Below are 21,896 nucleotides of genomic sequence, written 5' to 3'. Positions count from 1 at the left end.
TATTATCCGAAATTATTTCCGATAAATTTTAATGAAGTTATACAATTAATTTGGACAGAATGGCCCGGAGGTCAATTCAAGCAAGGAGGCGATTTTAGAATATCGGCATAACTTCAAAGAGGTAAGTGTCTTGCTTAACCTCGAGTGGGGGAAATTCCCCTTAGGCATTGAGTCTTATGTGCAAATTGGGTAATTGAAAATCATGTACGTGAGGTGACGAGTACGTACTTGGTTTATATGTGTAAATTTTATTGAGTTAAAGTCTTGAACATATTGTGTAGTAAATTGGATAATTGTTGGCATATACTTAATCATCTACTTGTCGTGCCTAAACCCTTGTTGTTGACTCTGTTGTTATATGACAATGTGATATGATTGTTATTTGATTATTTATTAAATTTCGTGAATTTGCTGGTTTGATAATTATTGGAATTTAATTTTATTTTGGATTTTTTCCTCTGCAAATAATTAATTAAATGAGCTTAAGAAGAGGTATTTATATAATTATTGAAAATTTGATCTTTTATGAAGAATTTGCTTTATGTTGAGTAATTTCTATCTATATTGATTGTTTTTGGGTGTTGTACACATTGTGTGGAGCATTTGGCTATTGCTGTGAAATTAATTGACTTGGTTGTAGCTTTAAAATTTGGTTGTGGCCATTGGGCAAATTGTGATATGAATTGATTTTTGTTATGTTGTTGTGATAATTTCCCGTGTAAATTGTTGTGTTGTGTGAGTTGTTATTTTGGGGAGATAAGGGTGGTGTTTCACCGATGATATTATGTGGTTATAAGGGTGTCATTTTACTGTTGTGTTTGTGGGCTATTGATAATGTCTGGGCGGAGCGATAAGGGTGGCTATAGGAGCGATAAGGGTGGCAATTGGAGCGATAAAGTTGGCTATAGGAGCGATAAGGGTGGCTATAGGAGCGATAAGGGTGGCTATTGATATTTTTTGGGCGGAGCGATAAGGGAGGCTATAGGAGCAATAAGGGTGGCAATAAGAGCGATAAGGGTGGCTAATGTCAGGGACGATATGTGATGATGTGGGGTTGTGGTGTTGAAAATTTTCATGTGATGTTGTGATTTTCTTGTGTTTATTTTTATACCTTCTGCAACTTGTCTTTTTGTTAGTAAATTGATAATAATCTGATTTATGTTGAAATTGGGAGCCTGTGGCTATTGCTAGGCGGTTTATAAAATGAATTATGGGTACGAGGTACCATGAATTGTGATATGAAATGGGGATATTGGCACATGAATTTTTTGTGCAATTGTGATATAAAATGTGGGCACGAGGTGCTGTGATGAAATGATAATGAGATTTGGCACAAGAATTGTCCATGCAGTTGTGATATGAAATGAGGACACGAGGTGCCGGGCAAATATGATGATTTAAAAATGGGCTGAGACCCGTATTTTGATCATTTTGAAATGAGGTGTCACATGGTGGCCTTTTAATTGAAAGAATTATATTCAAAATATTTATTTGGAAGGGTTTTTACTTAGAAAGTATTATATAAAAGAATTGTATTTTGAAAGATATTTATTTGAGAAAACTGTATTTGAAAAGATTTATTGATAGAATTATATTTGAAAAATAATTATTTGAGAAAATTATATTTGAAAGAGAGTTATGTGGAAGAACTATGTGAAAGACATTTGAAGGACTTGATTTAATTGGGTATAATTGTGTTTATTAATTGCTGAGTGGTATTAATGGTATTCTTGCTGTCTGTTGTGCATATCACTGGTTCTTTTATCCTGTCTTTATTATTATTTGTTTCCTATTATTTTGTATATTATATTGCATAGGTTATTAGACTAGTGAGTGTCTTGACTGTACCTCATCTCTACTCCATTGAGGTTAGTCTTGATACTTACTGGGCACCGCTGTGGTGTGCCCATTCTACACTTCTGCTCATTTTGTGTAGAGCCAAGTATTGAAGGTAACGGACTTTAGCAGAGTTATAGCGGTATCGTAAGGATTCAAGGTAGAGCTGCTTGGTCGTCGCAGTCCCTTGGAGTCCTTTCATTTCATTGTACTGTTAACTTGTAATCAAACATTATTATATATTCGGTCCTCGTGATCATTCTATGTATTCAGTTAGAGTTCGTGACTCAGTACTACCAGTCTTCGAAGGTTGTATATTCATATTTATTCCGCTGTTAGTTTTGGTTACTTATTTAATTTTTTTTTTAAAAATATATAGATATATTGCTTCAGAATGTAATAAAAATCGGCTTACCTAGTCTTAGAGACTAGTTGCCATCACGACGCCTGTGGTGGGATTTTGGGTCGTGACAAGTTGGTATCAGAGCTCTAGGTTCATAGGTTCTACGAGTCACGAACGAGTCTAGTAGAGTCTTGCGGATCGGTACGGAGACGTCTGTACTTATCTTCGAGAAGCTGCAGAACTGTTAGAAAATTTCCATTTCTTTCATTCCAGTCGTGCGAAATTTGTTGAATTTGGAATTTGAACCTTTGTATCTCCATTCTCTCATAGATAGTGAGGACACGTGCTACTAGGTTATCTGAGCAAGCATCCGCACATACTGCTAGGACTGCAAGAGGTCGGGGCCGAGATAGAGGTCGGGGAAGGGCGCGTGCTGCGACTAGAGCACCTGTCAGAACAACAGTTGAGGAGCCACTAGTAGCTGCAGTTGTGGGACAGGTACCAGAAGCACCTGTTGTTACCCCCGGACTTCAGGACACCTTAGCATTGACCCTGAGTATGTTTGGTACATTAACTCAGGCAGGATTGATCTCTGTTGCACCAAATATTTCACAGATTGGGGGAATAACTCAGACTCCTACCACAAGTCCAGAGCAGCAGGTTCACGTTGGTCAGGTTTCGGGTGTAGTACCGGTACAACCTGTTATTCCGGTTCGTCCTGAGGTCAAGCCCGAGACATCAGAAAAAGAACAAAATATACTTGAAAGGTTTAAGAAATATAATCCACCAACTTTCAGTGGCATAGCTACAGAGGATGCCCAAGAATTTCTAGAAAATTGTCACCGTATTCTCCACACCATGGGTATTGTGGAAGTGAGCGGAGTTTCCTTTACTACATTTCAACTGTCAGGCACAGCGTATCAGTGGTGGAAAATATATGAAGAAGGTAGACCTGTCGATGCCACACCACCAACTTGTGCTCAATTTTTGGAAATGTTCTTGAAAGAGTTTGTTCCTCAGACTCTCAGAGATGCGTGGCGCACAGAGTTTGAACGGTTGTGTCAGGGAACCATAACAGTGTCAGAATATGCTATCAGGTTCAATGAGTTAGCCCGTCATGCACCTATCTTGGTTCCTACAATCAGAGAGCGGGTCTGCAGATTCATTGAGGGGCTCGATTTTGATATTAAAATATGCATGGCTCGAGAGTTGCAAACTGATGCTCCATTTCAACAAGTAGTGGAGATTGCAAGGAAGATTGAGGGTGTTTTAGGCGAGGAAAGGGAGTATAAGGAGGCCAAAAGGTCTCGAAGATCTGGAAGGTTCAGTGGATTTTACTCTTCATCTGGAACCCATTATAGCGGAGGCGCGAGCAGCCGGTCAGCTCAGTCCGCACATCAGATTACTCGGAGTGCTCCAGTTTATAGTGCACCATCGGTACGAGATTTTTATAGTGGTTATTCCAGTTATCCGACATAGACTTAGTACGAGTAGCCGCGACTTCAGAAGGGTTGTTATGAGTGTGGTGATACTAGGCATATCATGAGAGATTGTCCCAGACTTGGGAGGGGTGGATTTTATCAGAACACTCCAGCAACAAGCTTTATTCCAGTTGATACTCTACGTGCACAGTCATCTAGAGGTGGAGGAAAGGCGGGTAGTGGGCGCCTAAGAGGTGGAGGCCCGACCCATTGATATAATAATTATAATTTGGCTGGGGCCAATACACCAGATGGTGTCGTTACAGGTACGATCCTGATTTTGTTATAAAGGATATTTTCCTTAATTTGATTCGGTTTTGAATATTGAGGTGAGTCCTCCTATCATGATCCACTTATGGTGAGATTCGTAAATTTGTGACCCACTTATGTGACTCATTAATCTGAGTAGGTAATCATGAGGTCTTCATGCCTCACGTTCTGTTGTCAGGATTGTGAAAATTCGAAACGAGGTGATGGTCAATATGAGATTAATTGATGATGCTGGAATTAATTATGAACAGCTTTTAAGACAAGAGATGGGGTGATGAGCATACATATGATGTGCTTCATGTTCTGATATCATTATGATAATGCAATGCTGAGATTAATGTTATTGATATATACCCTGTGGTATTTTGTTGGGTTGTGGATATGTTATTAGGAGTTGTTTGGGTGTTACTCTGGCAGGTGGATACGCCCAATTACAGGGGAGATTCTGCCAAAATTTCTTAAAAATTTGGGAGTTAGTAAAATTTGGGGGATTGAGATTTGCAAAGGAAAAGATAAATTATGTTATGTGTTTGAGGGCGAATGATCCTAAGAGGGAAATAATGTAGCACCCCAGAGAAAGTTTTGAATTACTTCAACACTATTGAGAAAATTGATATGTGCATAGGCACGAGTTGCTATAGCCAGTTGAGACTAATACTTTGCGTTGTTGTGAGAAATCAGGCCTTTTGAAAATATTGGAGCGTAAGAAAATGGCCTTAAAGTTTTCAAGTATGGATAAAAGAATTAATCTCAAATGAGATAATATTGTCACGCTTATCTTAAATGCAGTAACGTGGGATCAACCGTGAGTATATGTGTGAAAGTAAAATCATCAATTTGGTAACCTCAGAATAATTCTTAGCACGTTCGAGGACGAACATTTGTTTAAGAAGTGGAGAATGTAACGACCCGACTTGTCATTTTAAGAATTTATGCCTCGTTCAGTGACTTAAGGTCTTGAGCAGCCTCGCAATATGTATTATGACCTGCGTGTGTGGTCGAGTTTGATTTACGGATGATTCGCAGAGATTAGGGACACTTAGTCCCTGAGATAGAAGCTTAAGTCTTAGGATTTTTACCGTAGTCGGAATAGAGCTCTGTCAGTTCCGTTAGCTCCGTTGGGTGATTTTGGACTTAGGAGCGTGTCCGGACTGTGAATCCAAGGTCTGTAGCCAATTTAGGCTTAAAATGGCGAAAGTTGAATTTTTGGGAAGTTTGACCGGGAGGTTGACTTTTTGATATCAGGGTCAGAATGCGATTCCGAGAGTTGGAACATCTCCGTTATGTTATTTGGGACTTGTCTGCAAAATTTGAAGTCATTCCGGGTTGGTTTGATAGGTTTCGGCACGAGTTTTAGAAGTTGGAAGTTTTTAAAGTTCATAAGTTTGATTTGTGGTGCGATTTGTATTTTTAGAATTATTTGATGTGATTTGAAACCTCGAGCGAGTCTGTGATATGTTATGGGACTGGTTGGTATGATTGGACGGGGTCCCGAGGGGCTCGGGTATGTTTCGGGGTGGTTTCGGACCAAATTGGAGCTGTTTGGACTGTTGTTGCTGAAGTCTGGTTTCCTTCTTGGCGAACACAAAAGGAGTCCCGCGTTCGCGAAGATGAATTTGAGGGGCTGATGATTTGTTCATCGCGAAGGCGAAGCTGTGAACGCGAACCCTAAGAAGGAGCAGGGCAAGCCTTCGCGAACGCGGCCCAGACAATGCGAACGCGAAGAAGAAAGGAAGATAGGGGCCTGGGGTCGTTTGGCCTTCGCGAACGCGAAGCGTGGAACGCGAACGCGAAGCAGTTGGTCAGCTGGTCATCGCAAATGCGACGAGGAGTTCGCGGACGAGAAGAGGAAATGATGGGGCAGAAACAGTTGGCCTTTGCGAACGCGACAAGGAGGTCGCGAACACGATGAAGGATTTGAGGCTGTTGGGTTTTGCCCTTCGCGAACGCGAAGCAATTATCGCGAATGCGAAGAAGGCCTATCTGGGCAGAATTAAAAGTCCCAAAAACGGGGGTTTGAGTTCAAAACTCAAAATCAAATTTGGAGCTCGGTAGAAGGTGATTTTTGGAGAGATTCTTGCGTGGGTATTTGGGAAAAGTGATTCTTATCCAGTTTTGATTAATTTCCATGTTTATGTCTTTGAATCCAGCATTTAATTCGGATTTAATGGAGGAAAAATCATGATTTTTGTAAAATCTTCCAAAAAACAAAAATTTAAGATTTGGAAGTCGAGTTGTTATTGGAATTCCATAAAATTGGTATTGTTGATCTCGTATCAGAATGGGTGTTCAGATTTCATGAAAAGTATGTCGAGTTCCGAGAGGCGAGTCCCGCGTTGACTTTTGTTGACTTTTTGGAATAAATTTTTAAGTTGACGTATTATTATCCGGAATTATTTTCGATGAATTTTAATGAAGTTATACAATTGATTTGGACAGATTTGAACGGCCCGGAGGTCAATTCAAGCAAGGAGGCGATTTTAGAATATCGGCATAACTTCAAAGAGGTAAGTTTCTTGCTTAACCTCGAGTGGGGAAAATTTTCCTTAAGCATTGAGTCTTATGTGCAACTTGGGTAATTGAAAACCATGTACGCGAGGTGACAAGTACGTACTTGGTTTATATGTGTAAATTTTATTGAGTTAAAGTCTTGAACATATTGTGTAGTAAATTGGATAATTGTTGGCATATACTTAATCATCTACTTGTCGTGCCTAAAACCTTGTTGTTGACTCTGTTGTTATATGACAATGTGATGTGATTGTTATTTGATTATTTATGAAATTTCGTGAATTTGCTGGTTTGATAATTATTGGAATTTAATTTCATTTTGAATTTTTCCCTCTGCAAATAATTAATTAAATGAGCTTAAGAAGAGGTGTTTATATAATTATTAAAAATTTGATCTTTTATGAAAACTTTGCTTTATGTTGAGTAATTTTTATCTCTATTGATTATTTTTGGGTGTTGTACACATTGTGTGGAGCATTTGGCTAATTGCTGTAAAATTAATTGACTTGGTTGTAGCTTTGAAATTTGGTTGTGGCCATTGGGCAAATTGTGATATGAATTGATTTTTTTTATGTTGTTGTGATAATTTCCCGTGTAAATTGTTGTATTGTGTGAGTTGTTATTTTGGGGAGATAAGGGTGGCATTTCACCGTTGATCTTATGTGGTTATAAGGGTGGCATTTCACTGTTGTGTTTGTCGGCTATTGATATTTTCTGGGCAGAGCGATAAGGGTGGCTATAGGAGCGATAAGGTCGCAATAGGAGCGATAAGGGTGGCTATTGATATTGTCTGGGCGGAGCGATAAGGGAGGCTATAGGAGCAACAAGGATGGCATTATGAGCGATAAGGGTGGCTATTCTCAGGGACGATATGTGATGATGTGGGGTTGTGGTGTTGAAAATTTTCATGTGATGTTGTGATTTTCTTGTGTTTATTTTTATACCTTGTGCAACTTTTCTTGTTGTTAGTAAATTGATAATAATCTGATTTATGTTAAAATTGGGAGCCTGTGGATATTGCCAGGCGGTTTATAAAATAAAATGTGGGTACGAGGTGCCGTGAACTGTGATATGAAATGGGGATATTGGCACGTGAATTGTCCGTGTAATTGTGATATAAAAAATATGGGCACGAGGTGTTGTGATGAAATGATAATGAGATTTGGCACGAGAATTGTCCGTTCAGTTGTGATATGAAATAAGGGCACGAGGTACCGGGCAAATATGATGATTTAAAAATGGGCTGAGACCCGTATTTTGATGATTTTGAAATGAGGTGTCACATGGTGGCCTTTTAATTGAAAGAATTATATTCTAAATATTTATTTGGAAGGATTTTTACTTAGAAAGTATTATATAATAGAATTGTATTTTGAAAGATATTTATTTGAGGAAATTGTATTTGAAAAGATTTATTGAAAAAATTATATTTGAAAAATAATTATTTGAGAAAATTATATTTGAAAGAGAGTTATGTGGAAGAACTATGTGAAAAACATTTATTTGAAGGGCTTGTTTTAATTGGGTATAATTGTGTTTATTAATTGCTGAGTGATATTAATGGTATTCTTGTTGTCTATTGTGCATATCACTGGTTGTTTTATCCTGCCTTTATTATTATTTGTTTCCTATTATTTCGTATATTATATTGCACAGGTTATTAGACTAGTGAGTGTCTTGACTGTACCTCGTCTCAACTCCATTGAGGTTAGTCTTGATACTTACTGGGCACCGCTGTGGTGTGCTCACTCTACACTTCTACACATTTTGTGCAAAGCCAGATATTAAAGATAACGGACTTGAGCAGAGTTATAGCGGGATCGTAAGGATTCAAGGTAGAGCTGCTTGGTCGTCGCAGTCCCTTGGAGTCCTTTCATTTCATTGTACTGTTAACTTGTAATCAAACAGTATTGTATATTCGGTCCTCGTGATCATTCTATGTATTCAGTTAGAGTTCGTGACTCAGTACTACCAGTCTTGGGAGGTTGTATATTCATATTTATTCCGCTGTTAATTTTTGTTACTTATTTAATTTTAAAATAAAATATATATGGCTTCAGAATGTAATATAAATCGGCTTACCTAGTCTTAGAGACTAAGTGCCATCACGACGCCTGTGGTGGGATTTTGGGTCGTGACACTTACCTAGTCTTAGAGATTAGATGCCATCACGACATTCTACGGAGGGGAATTTGGGATCGTGGGAACCTTGGCATTGCACATCCATCAATAGTGCACCTCCCAAGGTGCCGATGAGGTTGTTGCCTTTGGCATCAAGTGGAAGTGGACACTGGATGTATGTATGTACTCATGTTAGATGAAATTTTGCAATATATAGAGCTAATATATGTTTTTTCTATAATATTAGATGCACATTGATAAACTGGTAAGAGCGATTTTATTTTCGGCGAACTTTATTGAATGGTTGACACTGATCTCAAAGTTTTGCTATCTTACTTGTGTAGGTATTATATCATAGTGGCTAAATGGATTGCACTTGGGTGAAGCTTTTCTGGAGGTAAATTGTTTGGATAAGTTAGGAACGAATTGAAATTAGATTTTTCAGAAAAAAAAAATCGTTTTGTTGTAAATCTTCTGTCTTACCAGTGTAGTTCTTAAAATATAATTCTTAGGAGATGGTAAAGCATAAATAATTGTCCAGAGATCTGCAGTCATTATTCTCTTCTTTACTTGATATAAAAAAAATGCACATGCCAATAATGTATATGATTTATTCAATGTTCTGTATTGTGAAATGAGGATTTTTCAAGTCATTCATACTTTTGTTATCCATGCTGGCATTTGTTGTTGTTTGTCTTATATTTCACTTTATGATTGATTGTTCAACTACCTAATTTCTTTTGTGTTGTGTGATTGTTAGTTCTTTTTTCTCAGTATACATTCTCTTGCTTGAATACATCAGGTACTATATTATTCATAGCTTGGAGTGCGGAAGAAATTTTGCGGCAAAATCTGCACCAGCTGCTTGCCACCATTATGATCGTTGTCCTTGGCTCCTTGCATACAGTCATTCATGATTTATTGACCAAAAACTTATACAGAGAGAGAGAAGGGTCTAGAATAAAATTGGCAAATTGATGTGGCTGTTTTTTTTTTCTCAGTACAATTTGCGTTGTTCATAATGTTGAAATTATGATCCTGTTCATGTTGGGCCGGTGCTTTTGCACGGGCTACTCCTTACTAGTATATAGTTAAAAAGGACCTAATAAAGTTGGATGAGGTCATATTATTCAGTTTCCCAATTTATATTTTAGCATTGAATAATTTATATTTTAAATTTACAATTTATAAATATCAATAACAGAATAAATGATGCATATAATCAAGTCAATATCAATAGAAAAATATGCTTATAATTAACGTACTAATGATGTTTGATATGTGAAAATTAGAAAGATCAACATTCTTCAACATTTTTCATTTGGGTTATAACAGTGGACTTGCGAATATCGATAATGAGAAAAAAGAGAAGAGGATAATGTAAAATAAAACCTTGTAAGTATGCAAGTTTTGGAAGCTCTCGAATAAAAGATATGTTAAAAAATGCATCAGAATTTACAAAAAAAATAAAAGCAATATTTGGAAAGTTTGTTATAAATTGAAATTGGATAAAAAAAATCAGAAAATAGATCATGGTTTGATCATCCAATTGGTTTACCTCTCTATTAACTTTGAAACAAATATTACTATTATTAAGTGAGTTTGGGACAAAGGATGCAACCACTGTAGTCCCAGATCATAACTTATTATTTGCACCGAATTATAATAAATGCAAAATATGTGTCTTTACTCTTTATTTCATCACTTAAGCTGCATATATAGATAAATAAATGACATGTACGGAAAAGGAAGCATTACGCGGTTAGATGCCTATAAATATGTTTTGTTCTATGATCCCTTTGTCTTTAATGTTTTTTGTACAAACTAACAACAACGGGACTAAGCTCACTAGACATGTATTTTTAACTATGTATATAATGCGTGTATATTATTAGCATTAATAATATTATCTTTAAGTTGAATAAGGAGAAAAGTAAATGCATATGTTGTGGGTATTGAAATTGGGTTATTTTGTTAAGATGCAATTCTAGTAAATTGAGTTCTAGTCCCTTTAGTTCTTAGCTGGTCTTTTTAGTCTAGGTGGTGTTGTCTCATTTGTGAGTCGACATGTGTCTTGTCCTTTTTCTGAATAGCCGTTAGTCATAGTACCTAGGTTGTCTATTGTTCATTGGTTGAGGAATCTTCACGTTAAAGAATGGGATTATATATCCCATCTCAGTCAATGTAAAGGGGGGCATGAATGAAAAATCTTATTGTTTCTTATTTTAAATTCTCTTTTTGTTCTTTTATCTTATTCGAATAGCTATTATGCTACAAGTGGTAATTAGAGCCAGGCTTTCCGGCGGTCTATGGTGACGATGGTAGAAACACAGAAAGACAAAGCTCGTGATGATGGTTGGAAAAAGATTGAAAATCAGCTTCAGGCTTACATAAGTGAATCGCGCAAACGGATGGAGATGATTGAAAAGAACCAAGCTTGCTTAAATGCTGAAGCTACGCAAAGGCAGGAAGAAAACATTCGTCGGATGGATACTCTTCTGGGTCATTATGAATCTGAATGAAGGTGGCTTCTGGAAGATCGATTGCCGCTTTGGCTTTCGGAAACTCATCGATGGAAGGAGGTGATTCTTCAGTGAGTGGTGCTCTTAGATCTGCAGCTTCTCCGGTAACACCTATTTTTACTTAGTCTAGTAGGGGTATGTCATTATCTGCAGCTCCCTTCAATTCTATTGCTGCTTCTGATATTGCTCCGGTGCATCGTTATCTTCAGTCGACAATATATCCTCCAGCTCCGCTATCCTTAACCCACTCAGCTATGACTACCTTAACTTTTTCAGCCGTAAACACTAGCTTACCTGCTGCTAATTTTGCAACTCAGATTAACCAAGTCAATACTCAGTCACCAATCACTACAACATTTCTTCCTCCTTTGGCTTACCAAGCTATTGTCAACAGTTCATTTCCACAATCTAGCACTCTACCCAATTTACAAGTACCTGTTCAACCCACATAATTAACACCAACCAACCCCAACAACCATTTTAGAGGCCCAAAAGTCAAGCTGAGTTTTCTAGAGTTTGATATTAACAACCCTTGTGGATGGATCCGGCATTGTGATAAATATTTTGAGCTCTACCAGATTACACTAGAGGAGAAAATGGGTTTTGTGTAGGTCCATATGGAGGAAAAAATGGACACATGGTTCGATGTATATATGATGGAACATGGTTGTCAAGTCACGTGGGAAACGTTTTGTCTGGATGTGTGCCGCAGATACGGCAACATTAGGCCCATCGACATTATGGTACAATTTAATAGGCTTCAGCAGTGGTCAGATGTAGAAAGCTATTTCACTAAGTTTGAAGAACTGCGCTTTTACTTGTTGCTAATTAATCCTACATTCAATGAAGCCTATTTTGTGTATTGTTTTATGGGAGGGTTAAAACCTGACTTGGAATCCATGGTAAGAGCATCCAACCCTCAAACTATGATTGATTCATTAGAAATAGCTAAGATCCATGATAAAACACTGGCCACCATATCAAAAATGTCTAGCCCCCAAGAATTTCTACAACTCATCCCAGAATCACTTTTTCTCCCAGCCCTAAAGTGAGCCAAAACCTGAATGTAAACACTCTTCCTCCTATTGTGACCCGAAAGCCAATAATGTTACCAAATAACACATCCTTAGAGACGTTAAGGGAGAATAAATTATGTTATAAATGTCATGACAAGTACTTTCCGGGTCATGTGTGCAAAGCTAAAACACTTAACTCGATGGAAAGTAATGAGGGAGAGACCATCTTAGAGGTGGGTGAAAGTCCAGGGGTGACAGAGGAACAAAAAACTGTTGAAAATCAGGAAGAAGCTGAAGTGAATGTGATGGAATGTATGGCGGCGGATGAGGCAGTAATCAGTGGGCTAGAAGGTCCAGACAAAGGCCCAACCACTATTAAAATTCTTGGGATCTTAAAAAATGAGCATGTGATAATTTTGGTGGATTCTGGAGCAACCCATAGTTTTCTGGACCCAGAATTGGCTAAGAAATTGCAATTAATTATGCAACCCATGATTAGACCAATGAAGGTGAGAGTAGCCAATGGTGGTATTATGTGGAGTAATATTTTTTGTCCTAAAGTTATTTGGCAAATGCAAGGGGAGGTTTTCGGATTTGACATAAGGTTGATGAAGGTTGGGGGTTGCGACTTAGTATTAGGAATTGATTGGATAGATGTGATAGCCCCTATGGTTATTAACACTAGACCTTATAGTATTTCGTTCATACAGGGAAATCGAATAGTAACATTGGTGGGATTTCCAGATTCCCAGGCCATGGCCCAAATAGACACTCGTTTGATTTCTAGACTTTTAAATAGGGGAGGATGCAATTGGGTAGCCCAAACTTATCAAATGGAAGTTAGTGGGCCACATGAAGAAATAATTCTCAGTTCAGTAGAAGACATTTTGTTAGAAAATGCAGAAGTGTTCCTTGAATCTACTAAATTACCCCCAATCCACTCATGTGATCATGCGATAAAGTTGATTCCAGGTTCAACACCAGTAAACCAGAGGCCTTACAGATATTCACATGAACAAAAAGATGTTATTGAAAAAATGGTTCAAGAAATGTTAAAGGCAAAAACAGTAAAGTACAGTACATCGCCATTTGCCTCTCCAGTCATTCTTGTCAAGAAAAAGGATTCAACATAGAGATTGTGTGTGGATTACCGGAGACTCAATGATATTACCATAAAAAATACTTATCCTATTCCGGTGGAGGAGGATTTGCTTGACAAACTTCATGGTGCATATTATTTTTCAAAATTAGACTTGAAATCAGGGTGTCACCAAATCCGTATGAAGGAGGGTCATGAACATAAAACGGCTTTTAAAACACACCATGGGTTGTGAGAATTCGCCGTGATGCCGTTTGGTTTGACAAATGCACAGGCAACATTCCAAGCTCTTATGCACTAGATTTTTGGTCCTTACCTAAGGAAGTTCGTGTTGGTGTTCATTGATGATATTGTGTATATAGCACTACTCTTACGGAACATTTACAACATTTGAGAGTAGTATTTAGATTGTTGTCCATGCACCAATTGTATGCTAAACGTACTAAGTGTAGCTTTGCGCAACCCAAAGTTGAATACTTGGGCCATGTCATCAAGGGAGAAGGAGTTTGTACAGATGAAGCCAAAATTGAGGCTATGATCAGTTGGCCTAGGCCGAAGTGCATCAAAGGGTTACGGGGTTTTCTTGGATTAACTGGTTATTGGAGGAAAGTGTTGCTTACCCTGGGCTATTACAACCCTTACCAATTCCGAAAAAATCTTGGGAACATATATCCATGGATTTCATTGAAGGATTGCCCAAATCACAAGGAAAGGAGGTCATATTAGTGGTCATTGACAGGTTTACCAAATATGCACATTTCATTGTAGTTTTGCACCCTTACAATGCTGCTCAAATTGCTCAGGTTTTCTTAGATCATGTTTGCAAATTACATGGGGCTCTATGTTCTATTGTCTCTGACCGCGACCCTATTTTTCTGAGCTTGTTCTAGCAGTAACTCTTTAAAATCTAGCAAGTAGAGTTAAAATTAAGCTCAGCTTATCACCCACAAACCGACGGGCAAACTTAAAAGTTGAATCGCTGTTTGGAGTCTTATCTCAGATGCATGACATGTCAAAAACCTAAAGAATGGAGTAAATGGATTCCATTGGCAGAGTTTTGGTACAATGCCAATTTCCAATCAGCAATTAGCATGACTCCTTTTAAGGCTCTTTATGGTTATGAACCACCTCTGCCGACATTCGAATTGGTTGCACAATCCAAGGTTGAAGCAGTTGATCAACTATTGAAAGACAGACAAATTGTGAACGAACAATTGAAAGAAAACTTGGTTAAAGCTCAAATTCGCATGAAACAATATGCGAACAGCAAAAGGCGTGAACGAACCTTTGAGATAGGGGATCTAGTCTTCACCAAACTTCAACCGTATCGCCAGACTTCAGTGGCTGCCCGAAAAAATCTGAAATTGGCTTCTAAATTTTTTGGTCCATATCCAGTGATTAAGAGAATCAGCCCAGTGGCCTATGAATTACAATTACCAGCTGAACCTCGAATCCATCCTATTTTTCACGTCTCTTAACTAAAAAAGAAGGTTGGACCCAAGATTTTCCCAATTAAAGAACCACCTTTCAGCATGCCGGAGGGGCAACTAGTGGCAGAACCGATTGCAATTTTGGATCGGCGCATGATAAAAAGGGGAAACCACGCGGTGACACAAGTTGTGGTCTAGTGGGCTAATCTAGCTCCAGAAGATGCGACATGGGAAGACTTTTCGTTCCTCACCTCGCAATTTCCAGATTTTCAACCTTGAAGATCAAGGTTCTGAAAGGGGAATGGAATGTTGTGGTTATTGAAATTAGGTTATTTTGTTAAGATTCAATCCTAGTAAATTGAGCTCTAGTCCCTTTACTTCGTAGCCGGTCTTTTTAGTCTAGGTGTTGTTGTCTCATTTTTGAGTCGACACATGTCTTATCCTTGTTCTAAATAGTCGTTAGTCATAATACCTAGGCTGTCTATTGTTCATTGGTTGAGGAATCTTCATAGCTGTTAAAGAATGGGATTATATATACCAGCCTAGTCAATGTAAAAGGGGGCATGAATGAAAAATCTTATTGTTTCTTATTTTAAAATCTCTTTTTGTTCTTTTATCTTATTCGAATAGCTATTATGCTACAACATATAAGTATTCTCTTTTTTAATTGTAAATTCAGTTAAATTGCTTGATTTGGTACAAATAATTAATTTTAACGTTTTTTCTTTCATTAAAAAAAATGAGGATTGAGGTATGAACAAGACAGAAACATGCTCAATATGATGTTATTTCCCTCTATTTTATTTTTGTTAAATGTCCTAAACCGTAGTGAGAGTCCAAGAAATTAAGAAGGAAGAGAATGAAATAAAATAAATGACCAACAATGGTTTGGTAGAGTGATCCTCGTTTACTTTTAATCAAAGATTTTAGATTCTAACTCTAGGTATGAAGTCACCTTTATTAATGAGTGTTTTACCCCAAGACAATTAGTCGCTTTTGTTTTTCCAATTTATTGCAAGAAGCGTGTCTATCTCAGCTCAAGCCTTCCCCTCCATTGCTTGCTCTAAAATTGTATATAAAATATAAATTCATTTTCTCTTACCTTCTGTGTATATTGGTATTTATCTTTTTCAACCTTTAAAAACTTACCTAATTCCTTCAAAGTTCAAGGCACACATCTTTCATTCTCTTTAATTCTCATTTGACCAACAGATACACTTCTTTGAATAGATATTTCGCTATTCCGTAGAATAACTCATTAATTAATCAGCTAGCTCTAACCTTCTATTATTTTTATTTTTTTGAGAAGACAAAATACCATATTATAGTTCTTTAGAAAAATATACTCCTTTTCCTATTACTACAAACCTGTGTACTTCTGATGAAATTATCCAACTCCAACAGGCATTGAATACGGGTTTTTCACAACCCAGTGTCTAAAAGATGGCATCTGCCATTTATCCATCCTAAAACATCCCAAAGCCTGTCTAGGTAGATCTCCAGGGTCAAAAATCACCATGTCATATCCATTTGCTCCCATTTAATTTCTTCTATTTAATTTTTATTTTTGAGAGAAATGACATCTTTATTTGTTTTTAAATTAGTTCGTTAGTTAGATAACTCTTTCTCGTTAAACAAATTGATGGGACAATGAGCTAGAAAATTAAAATTATTTAAGGGCAATATATATCTTGTTAAATTTTATAAAGGGTAACAAACGAGAAATTCATAAAGTGGGAATGAGAATTCTTGAATGGCGAGCGAAGAATAGTTAAGGAAAGTTGAACCCCAACTTTGTTTTGTTAAAGGTTAGTTTATAACGCAGGAAATTTTCTTAGGATAAAAATAACCTAAGATTTACATAACGAGAAGGAAATTACGTATTTTTTTACTGTAAAGGGAAAGTAAATTTAGATGAGACAATGAACAAATTTCACATTAGACATGAAAAGAGTAAGAATCTTCCACTTTCAAAATACAGAAGGGAGATTTTTTTTTAAAAAAAACCACAGTGGTGTAATCTTTTATTCCTGAAGCATCACGATTACAAGGAGAGGGGCTATGCCTGACCTCCATGAACAAAAGGAATGGGGATCCATTCATTACATAATTTGGCATTTCTCTAATTATTCTATCCAAAAAAAGGATTTTGCTAGCTGGTGATTTATGGTATCTGTTTGATCCATATCCAGCTAGCAGTACCTATCTAAGGTGGTTCAAAAGAACATCCAGAATGTTTGGTTGCTTTGATCCTGAATGGGGGCATTTGTAGCTTGTCCATTCTCAGATATCCTTTTGTCCCCCAAGGTAATTCCTCTTCTTGCAAATATAGCTTGTTTTCCAGGATGTTCGTAGCATGCTTGGGTAAGGAGTCTGTTACTGTGTTTTCCTCCCGAAAGCAATGACGCACTTCTATTTTCCTCTGCATTACTTTTTCTCTGATAGTTGATATGTCTTTGTGAAGTCTCCATGGTGGTTTTACCTTTCCTTGTATCATTTGAACTACCAGTATGGAGTCTAGCTCCACCGTAAGCTTATTGAATTGTTGTTAATTCACAACACCATTTAATTCCAAAGAGTGCATTCTGCAATTCAGAGAAATTTTTAGTCAAGAATTGAATAGGATTATCGTAGGACATTACCATATCTACACTTCTTCTTCTAACAATCCTTCCAGCACCAGCTTTGCCCAATGTCACATCATACAGCTGCCATCCGAGTTCAGCTTCCTGTTATCATCCTATGGTTTTACCCATGTCACCATAATGCTCTTGAGTCTAGGTTTATAGCTCCCAGCTATGTAGCAAGTTTGGTTCCAATTCCATTCATTTTCTATCCTACTAAATTTTATACACATGGAAGTTTCAATCAAAAACACAATTTGTTGACAAATCCTGGCAATGGTAGTATTTTTTTTGGCTGTACTTTTTGGAGCATCTAGCTTTCCAAATTTCCCAACAAGTGATAATGGGAGTTGTGTGAAGGATAAGTTTAGGCACTGAGTTTTTGGAGGTATTTTCCACCACTGATATAACACATTGGTGATGTTGTTTCTTCTCCAGTTGACTCCTAATGGTCTGGATATATTATGCCAAACAACGCTTGCAGTGTCACCCTCAACAAACAAATGATGTCGACTTTCTTCCTTAGGTTTACTACAACAAGAACATCTAGAGACCGTATGGAGGTGACTCAGATCTGTTTCCGGTGGTTATGGGGTTACACAAACGCTCAGCCCGTTCTTATTTTCCCTGGCGATGGACGCACTGACACACCATATTCAAGGGGAGTTGCTTTGATGTATGCTGTTCGCGGGTGATATAGTTCTGATTGATGAGACACGAGGCGACGTTAAGAGAGACTGGAGGTATGGAGGCAGGCCCTGGAGTCTAAAGGTTTCAAGTTTAGTAGGACTAAGATGGAATGTTAGGAGTGTAAGTTCAGTGACGTGCCGGGGGAAGCGGATGTAGAAGTGAGGCTTGACTCACAAGTCATCCCTAAGAGAGAGAGTTTCAAGTGCCTAGGGTCTATTATACATGGAGATGAGGAGATCAATGGGGATGTCACGCACCGTATCGGGGTGGGGTGGATGAAATGTAGGTTAGCGTCTGGAGTCCTGTGTGACAAAAATGTGCCACCAAAACTTAAAGGTAAGTTCTACAGAGCGGTGGTTAGACCGGCCATATTGTATGGGGCTGAGTGTTGGCCAGTCAAGATCTCACATACCCAAAAGATAAAAGTAGCATAAAATAGGATGTTGAGATGGATGTGCGAGCACACTAGGATGGATAAGATTAGGAATGAGGATATTCAGGAGAGGGTGGGCGTGGCTCCCGTGAATGACAAGATGCGGGAAGCGAGACTTAGATGGTTCGGGCATGTGCGGAGTAGGACCCTAGATGCTCCGGTTAGGAGGTGTGAGCGGTGAGCTATGGCAGGTAAGAGAAGAGGTAGAGGGCGGCATAAGAAGTATTGGGGCGAGGTGATCAGGCAGGACATGGCGCGACTTAAGATTTCCAAGGATATGTCCCTTGGTAAAAAAGTTTGGAGGTCGAGTATTAGGGTTGTAGGTTAGGGGTTAGTCGAGCGTTTCTCCTCGATGTGCCGGCTAGTCTGATAATGTTTTGTCTAGGACTGCTAGTGTTTTTTATCACATTTTTTCTGTCTTTCACATTTTGGCCTTTCCGTTTATTTGCTGTATTTTACGATGCTTATACTATTTTTGTGGTTTCTGTTGTTATTACAATCTCTATTGTCTCTGAGCTGAGGGTCTCCCGGAAATAGTCTCTCTATCCCTTTGGGATAGGGGTAAGGTCTGCGTACACTCTACCCTCCCCAGACCCCACTAGTAGAATTCTACTGGGTTATTGTTATTGTTGTTGTTGACTTCTTTGGACCATATTTTTCTAAGCATAGGACAATAATTGTTTTTTGCCTCGGAGTTTGAGGTGCTGATGGACATAAGAAACTACCATCCGTAGTAAGTTTCGAGATGGCTTGGTCTTTAGTACTAGGATCTCCCAAATCCACATATTGAATGTTTTCAATAATGTTCTATGTGACTTCATTCTTTAGAGATTCAACATCCTAGTTATAACCCTGGATGAAATCCTCCACCTTAGTGTTTCCAGGCTTGTATGTGAGATTGACTAATGGGTTAATAGGTCCCTCATTTGTCCAATTATCCCACCAGAAAAGCAAATTTCTTTCATTCACCCTCCAAACAACTTTGTCTCTAATGGTCAACAAGCTTCTCCATTAATTAGAGTCTTTGGAACTTACTACCTTGGCTACCAGATTACTTCTAGGGCAGTACTTGGAAACCATGAAATTAGTCCATAAGTTCTCCTCAGCTCTGAGTCTCCACCATATTTTAGCGAGGAAGGGATTACTAATGTCATGAATTCTTTTAAACCCTAGACCTCCCTCCTCAGTGGTGTAGCACATTTTGGCGATATTTAATTCTTCATTTTGATGTCATATTTGATTTTACTACTACGAGTGCATGATTAGCTTTGTGATAGCTTGCGAAACATTGAAAGAAATCTATCTTAGATTCTTTCAGGGATTTAACTTCTGACTTTTTCATTCTTTTTAAAACTTATGACTTTCACAATACTTTTTGTTCTTTCAGAGATTTTACTGCCCCAAATTTACCCAATATTCAAGGTCAAGATTTACCATCTAGAGGAAATTTTGAGTGGTTATTAAAATAAAGTTCACAGCTAGATATTTCTTAAAATTTCTTGTAGACAGGATGCATGAGATCACCTGAATAAGTACTGATAGGTTATATGTACCTTATAATATTTTGATGATCTAACAAACTTAATGACAAGAACCAGATAAGGAACCTGATACACACCCTCAAGTATGTGGGAATAACAAACCTCAAGCTGGAGATGTAAATCAACTCTTCAGATGATAAAGATACAACAAGGGGAACAGATGGACATCAGTTCCACTGGTGACCGTACGCAGTCAACTTTCCAACAGCTGTAAAGTTGCTGCCTGCACACGCAACAGTGCAAAACAGTGCAACGGTTAAATTCATTGGGAATGCTCCTATACCAAATATGCTTGCATCATTCAAGTGATGTCACCAATGTTATATTAACATTAAACCAAAGGAAAAACATCACTTGAACTCTCAGAAGAATCTATCAAGCCCTCTCTTAAGTGATCAATCCATCTGGCAAGTGATTCTCAAGAGCATCAAGAACCAAGAACAACATAACAATGGACTAGTTCCCTGTATTGAGTTATTACATGTCCTTAATTGTATCGCATCTTTGTTAAAGTTCTTTACTTATAATTCCTACTTAGCTTAGTTAGAAGCATTGTGTAGGAAACCTTTGTAAATCATAAACCCTTGTGTTTGTGTCTTGGCTAGAGTTAGTCGGGTTGTAAGTTTTTGTAATAGAGTTATTACAAAGTGGCTTGTAATAGAGTTGTTACAAGTTAGTGAGGGATTAAGAGATAAATTCCTTGGTTACAATAAGTTGCAATCTAAATTTTGCTCAGTAGTGAAGTTGAAATCCTACAAGTGTATGTCATGGATTTAATCCCGTGAGCTGGGAGTTTTCCACGTAAAACTTCCTTGTGTCATTTACCTACTGCAGTGTGCGTGTGTTTTGTGGAAACTAATAGAGAACCTGATTTTCTATATAGTTTGGTGGACCCTTAGTTTTCATCAATTGGTATCAGAGCAGGTCCTTTCTATCAGGCTAACACCTAGAAAGGGTCCCCGTGGCTTCTCCACCAAACATTGAAGAAGGTCAATCTACATACATACCACCAAGGTTCAATGGCCAATACTATGGATTGTGGAAGACAAGGATACACGACTTCATCATGGCTGAAGAGTTAGAGCTCTGGGACGTCATCTGCGATGGACCCTTCATCCCTACAAAAACCAGTAGTGACCCAGCAGTAACAGTTCCCAAAATAAGAAAAGAATTCAATGATGTTGATCGTAAGGCCATAGAGAAGAATCTTCGAGCAAAGAAAATTCTTGTCTGTGGTATTGGTCCTGATGAATACAACAAGATTTTAGCATGCCAATCTGATAAGGAAATCTGAGAAGCTCTCCAAACAGCTCATGAAGGGACAACTCAAGTTAAGCAATAAAAGATTGACATGCTTACCATAGAATACGAGTTTTTCAGAATGAAAGACGATGAGTCCATCCAGGACATGAATACTCGATTCACCTCCATTATCAATGAGCTTTATTCTATGAGAGAAATCATTCCAAGGAACAAACTTGTCAAGAAAATACTCAGTGTTTTACCCAGTTCCTAGGAAAGCAAAGTGAATGTTATCATAGAGGCAAAGGATTTGTAGAAGCTAACCATTGATGAACTTGTTGGTAATCATAAAACTTATGAAATAAAGAAGAATAAGGATAATGAGAGAAGAGAGCCCAAACGGGAGAAGAACCTGGTCCTCAAGACGGACATCAATGATTCAGGTGGCGAGGATGCTGATATAGCTTACCTGACAAAAGGATTCCAGAAAATGGTTTGCAGAAATGGAGGCATTCCAAAAGGGGGCAGCTCCAGCAAGCCAAAAGGTTATGACCTATGTCATAAGTGTGGTAAGCCAGGTCATTTCATCAAGTATTGTCCTCTCCTCAAGCAAGATCAATACAAAAACAACACAAACAAAGCAGCTAAGAGGAACCTGGTTTCTGACAAATGCTTCAAGAGGAAAAATGCCGCTGACAATATTGTGAACACAAGCTCTTGCTGCATGGGGAGACTCT

The 21,896-nt window shown here is 38.0% G+C and overlaps 1 protein-coding gene and 1 long non-coding RNA gene across 2 annotated transcripts; one reads left to right on the top strand and one right to left on the bottom strand.

Moving 5' to 3' along the window:
* The first annotated feature begins 12,300 nt into the window (after positions 1-12,300).
* On the top strand, positions 12,301-13,233 carry LOC138894703 (uncharacterized). Its single transcript, XM_070179428.1, has one exon. The coding sequence runs from the start codon at positions 12,301-12,303 to the stop codon at positions 13,231-13,233; it is 933 nt and encodes a 310-aa protein (XP_070035529.1).
* Positions 13,234-13,898: 665 nt separating this feature from the next.
* Positions 13,899-14,977, bottom strand: LOC138893404 (uncharacterized). Its single transcript, XR_011408829.1, has 2 exons — positions 14,485-14,977; positions 13,899-14,380 (listed from the first exon to the last, which is right to left on the bottom strand). It is a non-coding gene; the product is annotated as an uncharacterized lncRNA (long non-coding RNA).
* Between the last annotated feature and the right edge of the window lie 6,919 nt (positions 14,978-21,896).

The sequence above is a fragment of the Nicotiana tomentosiformis genome, chromosome 6 (genome assembly GCF_000390325.3).
Source record: "Nicotiana tomentosiformis chromosome 6, ASM39032v3, whole genome shotgun sequence".
Taxonomy (NCBI): domain Eukaryota; kingdom Viridiplantae; phylum Streptophyta; class Magnoliopsida; order Solanales; family Solanaceae; genus Nicotiana; species Nicotiana tomentosiformis.
Note: the sequence above shows the minus strand (reverse complement) of the source record. Positions and strands in the feature narration are given on the sequence as shown.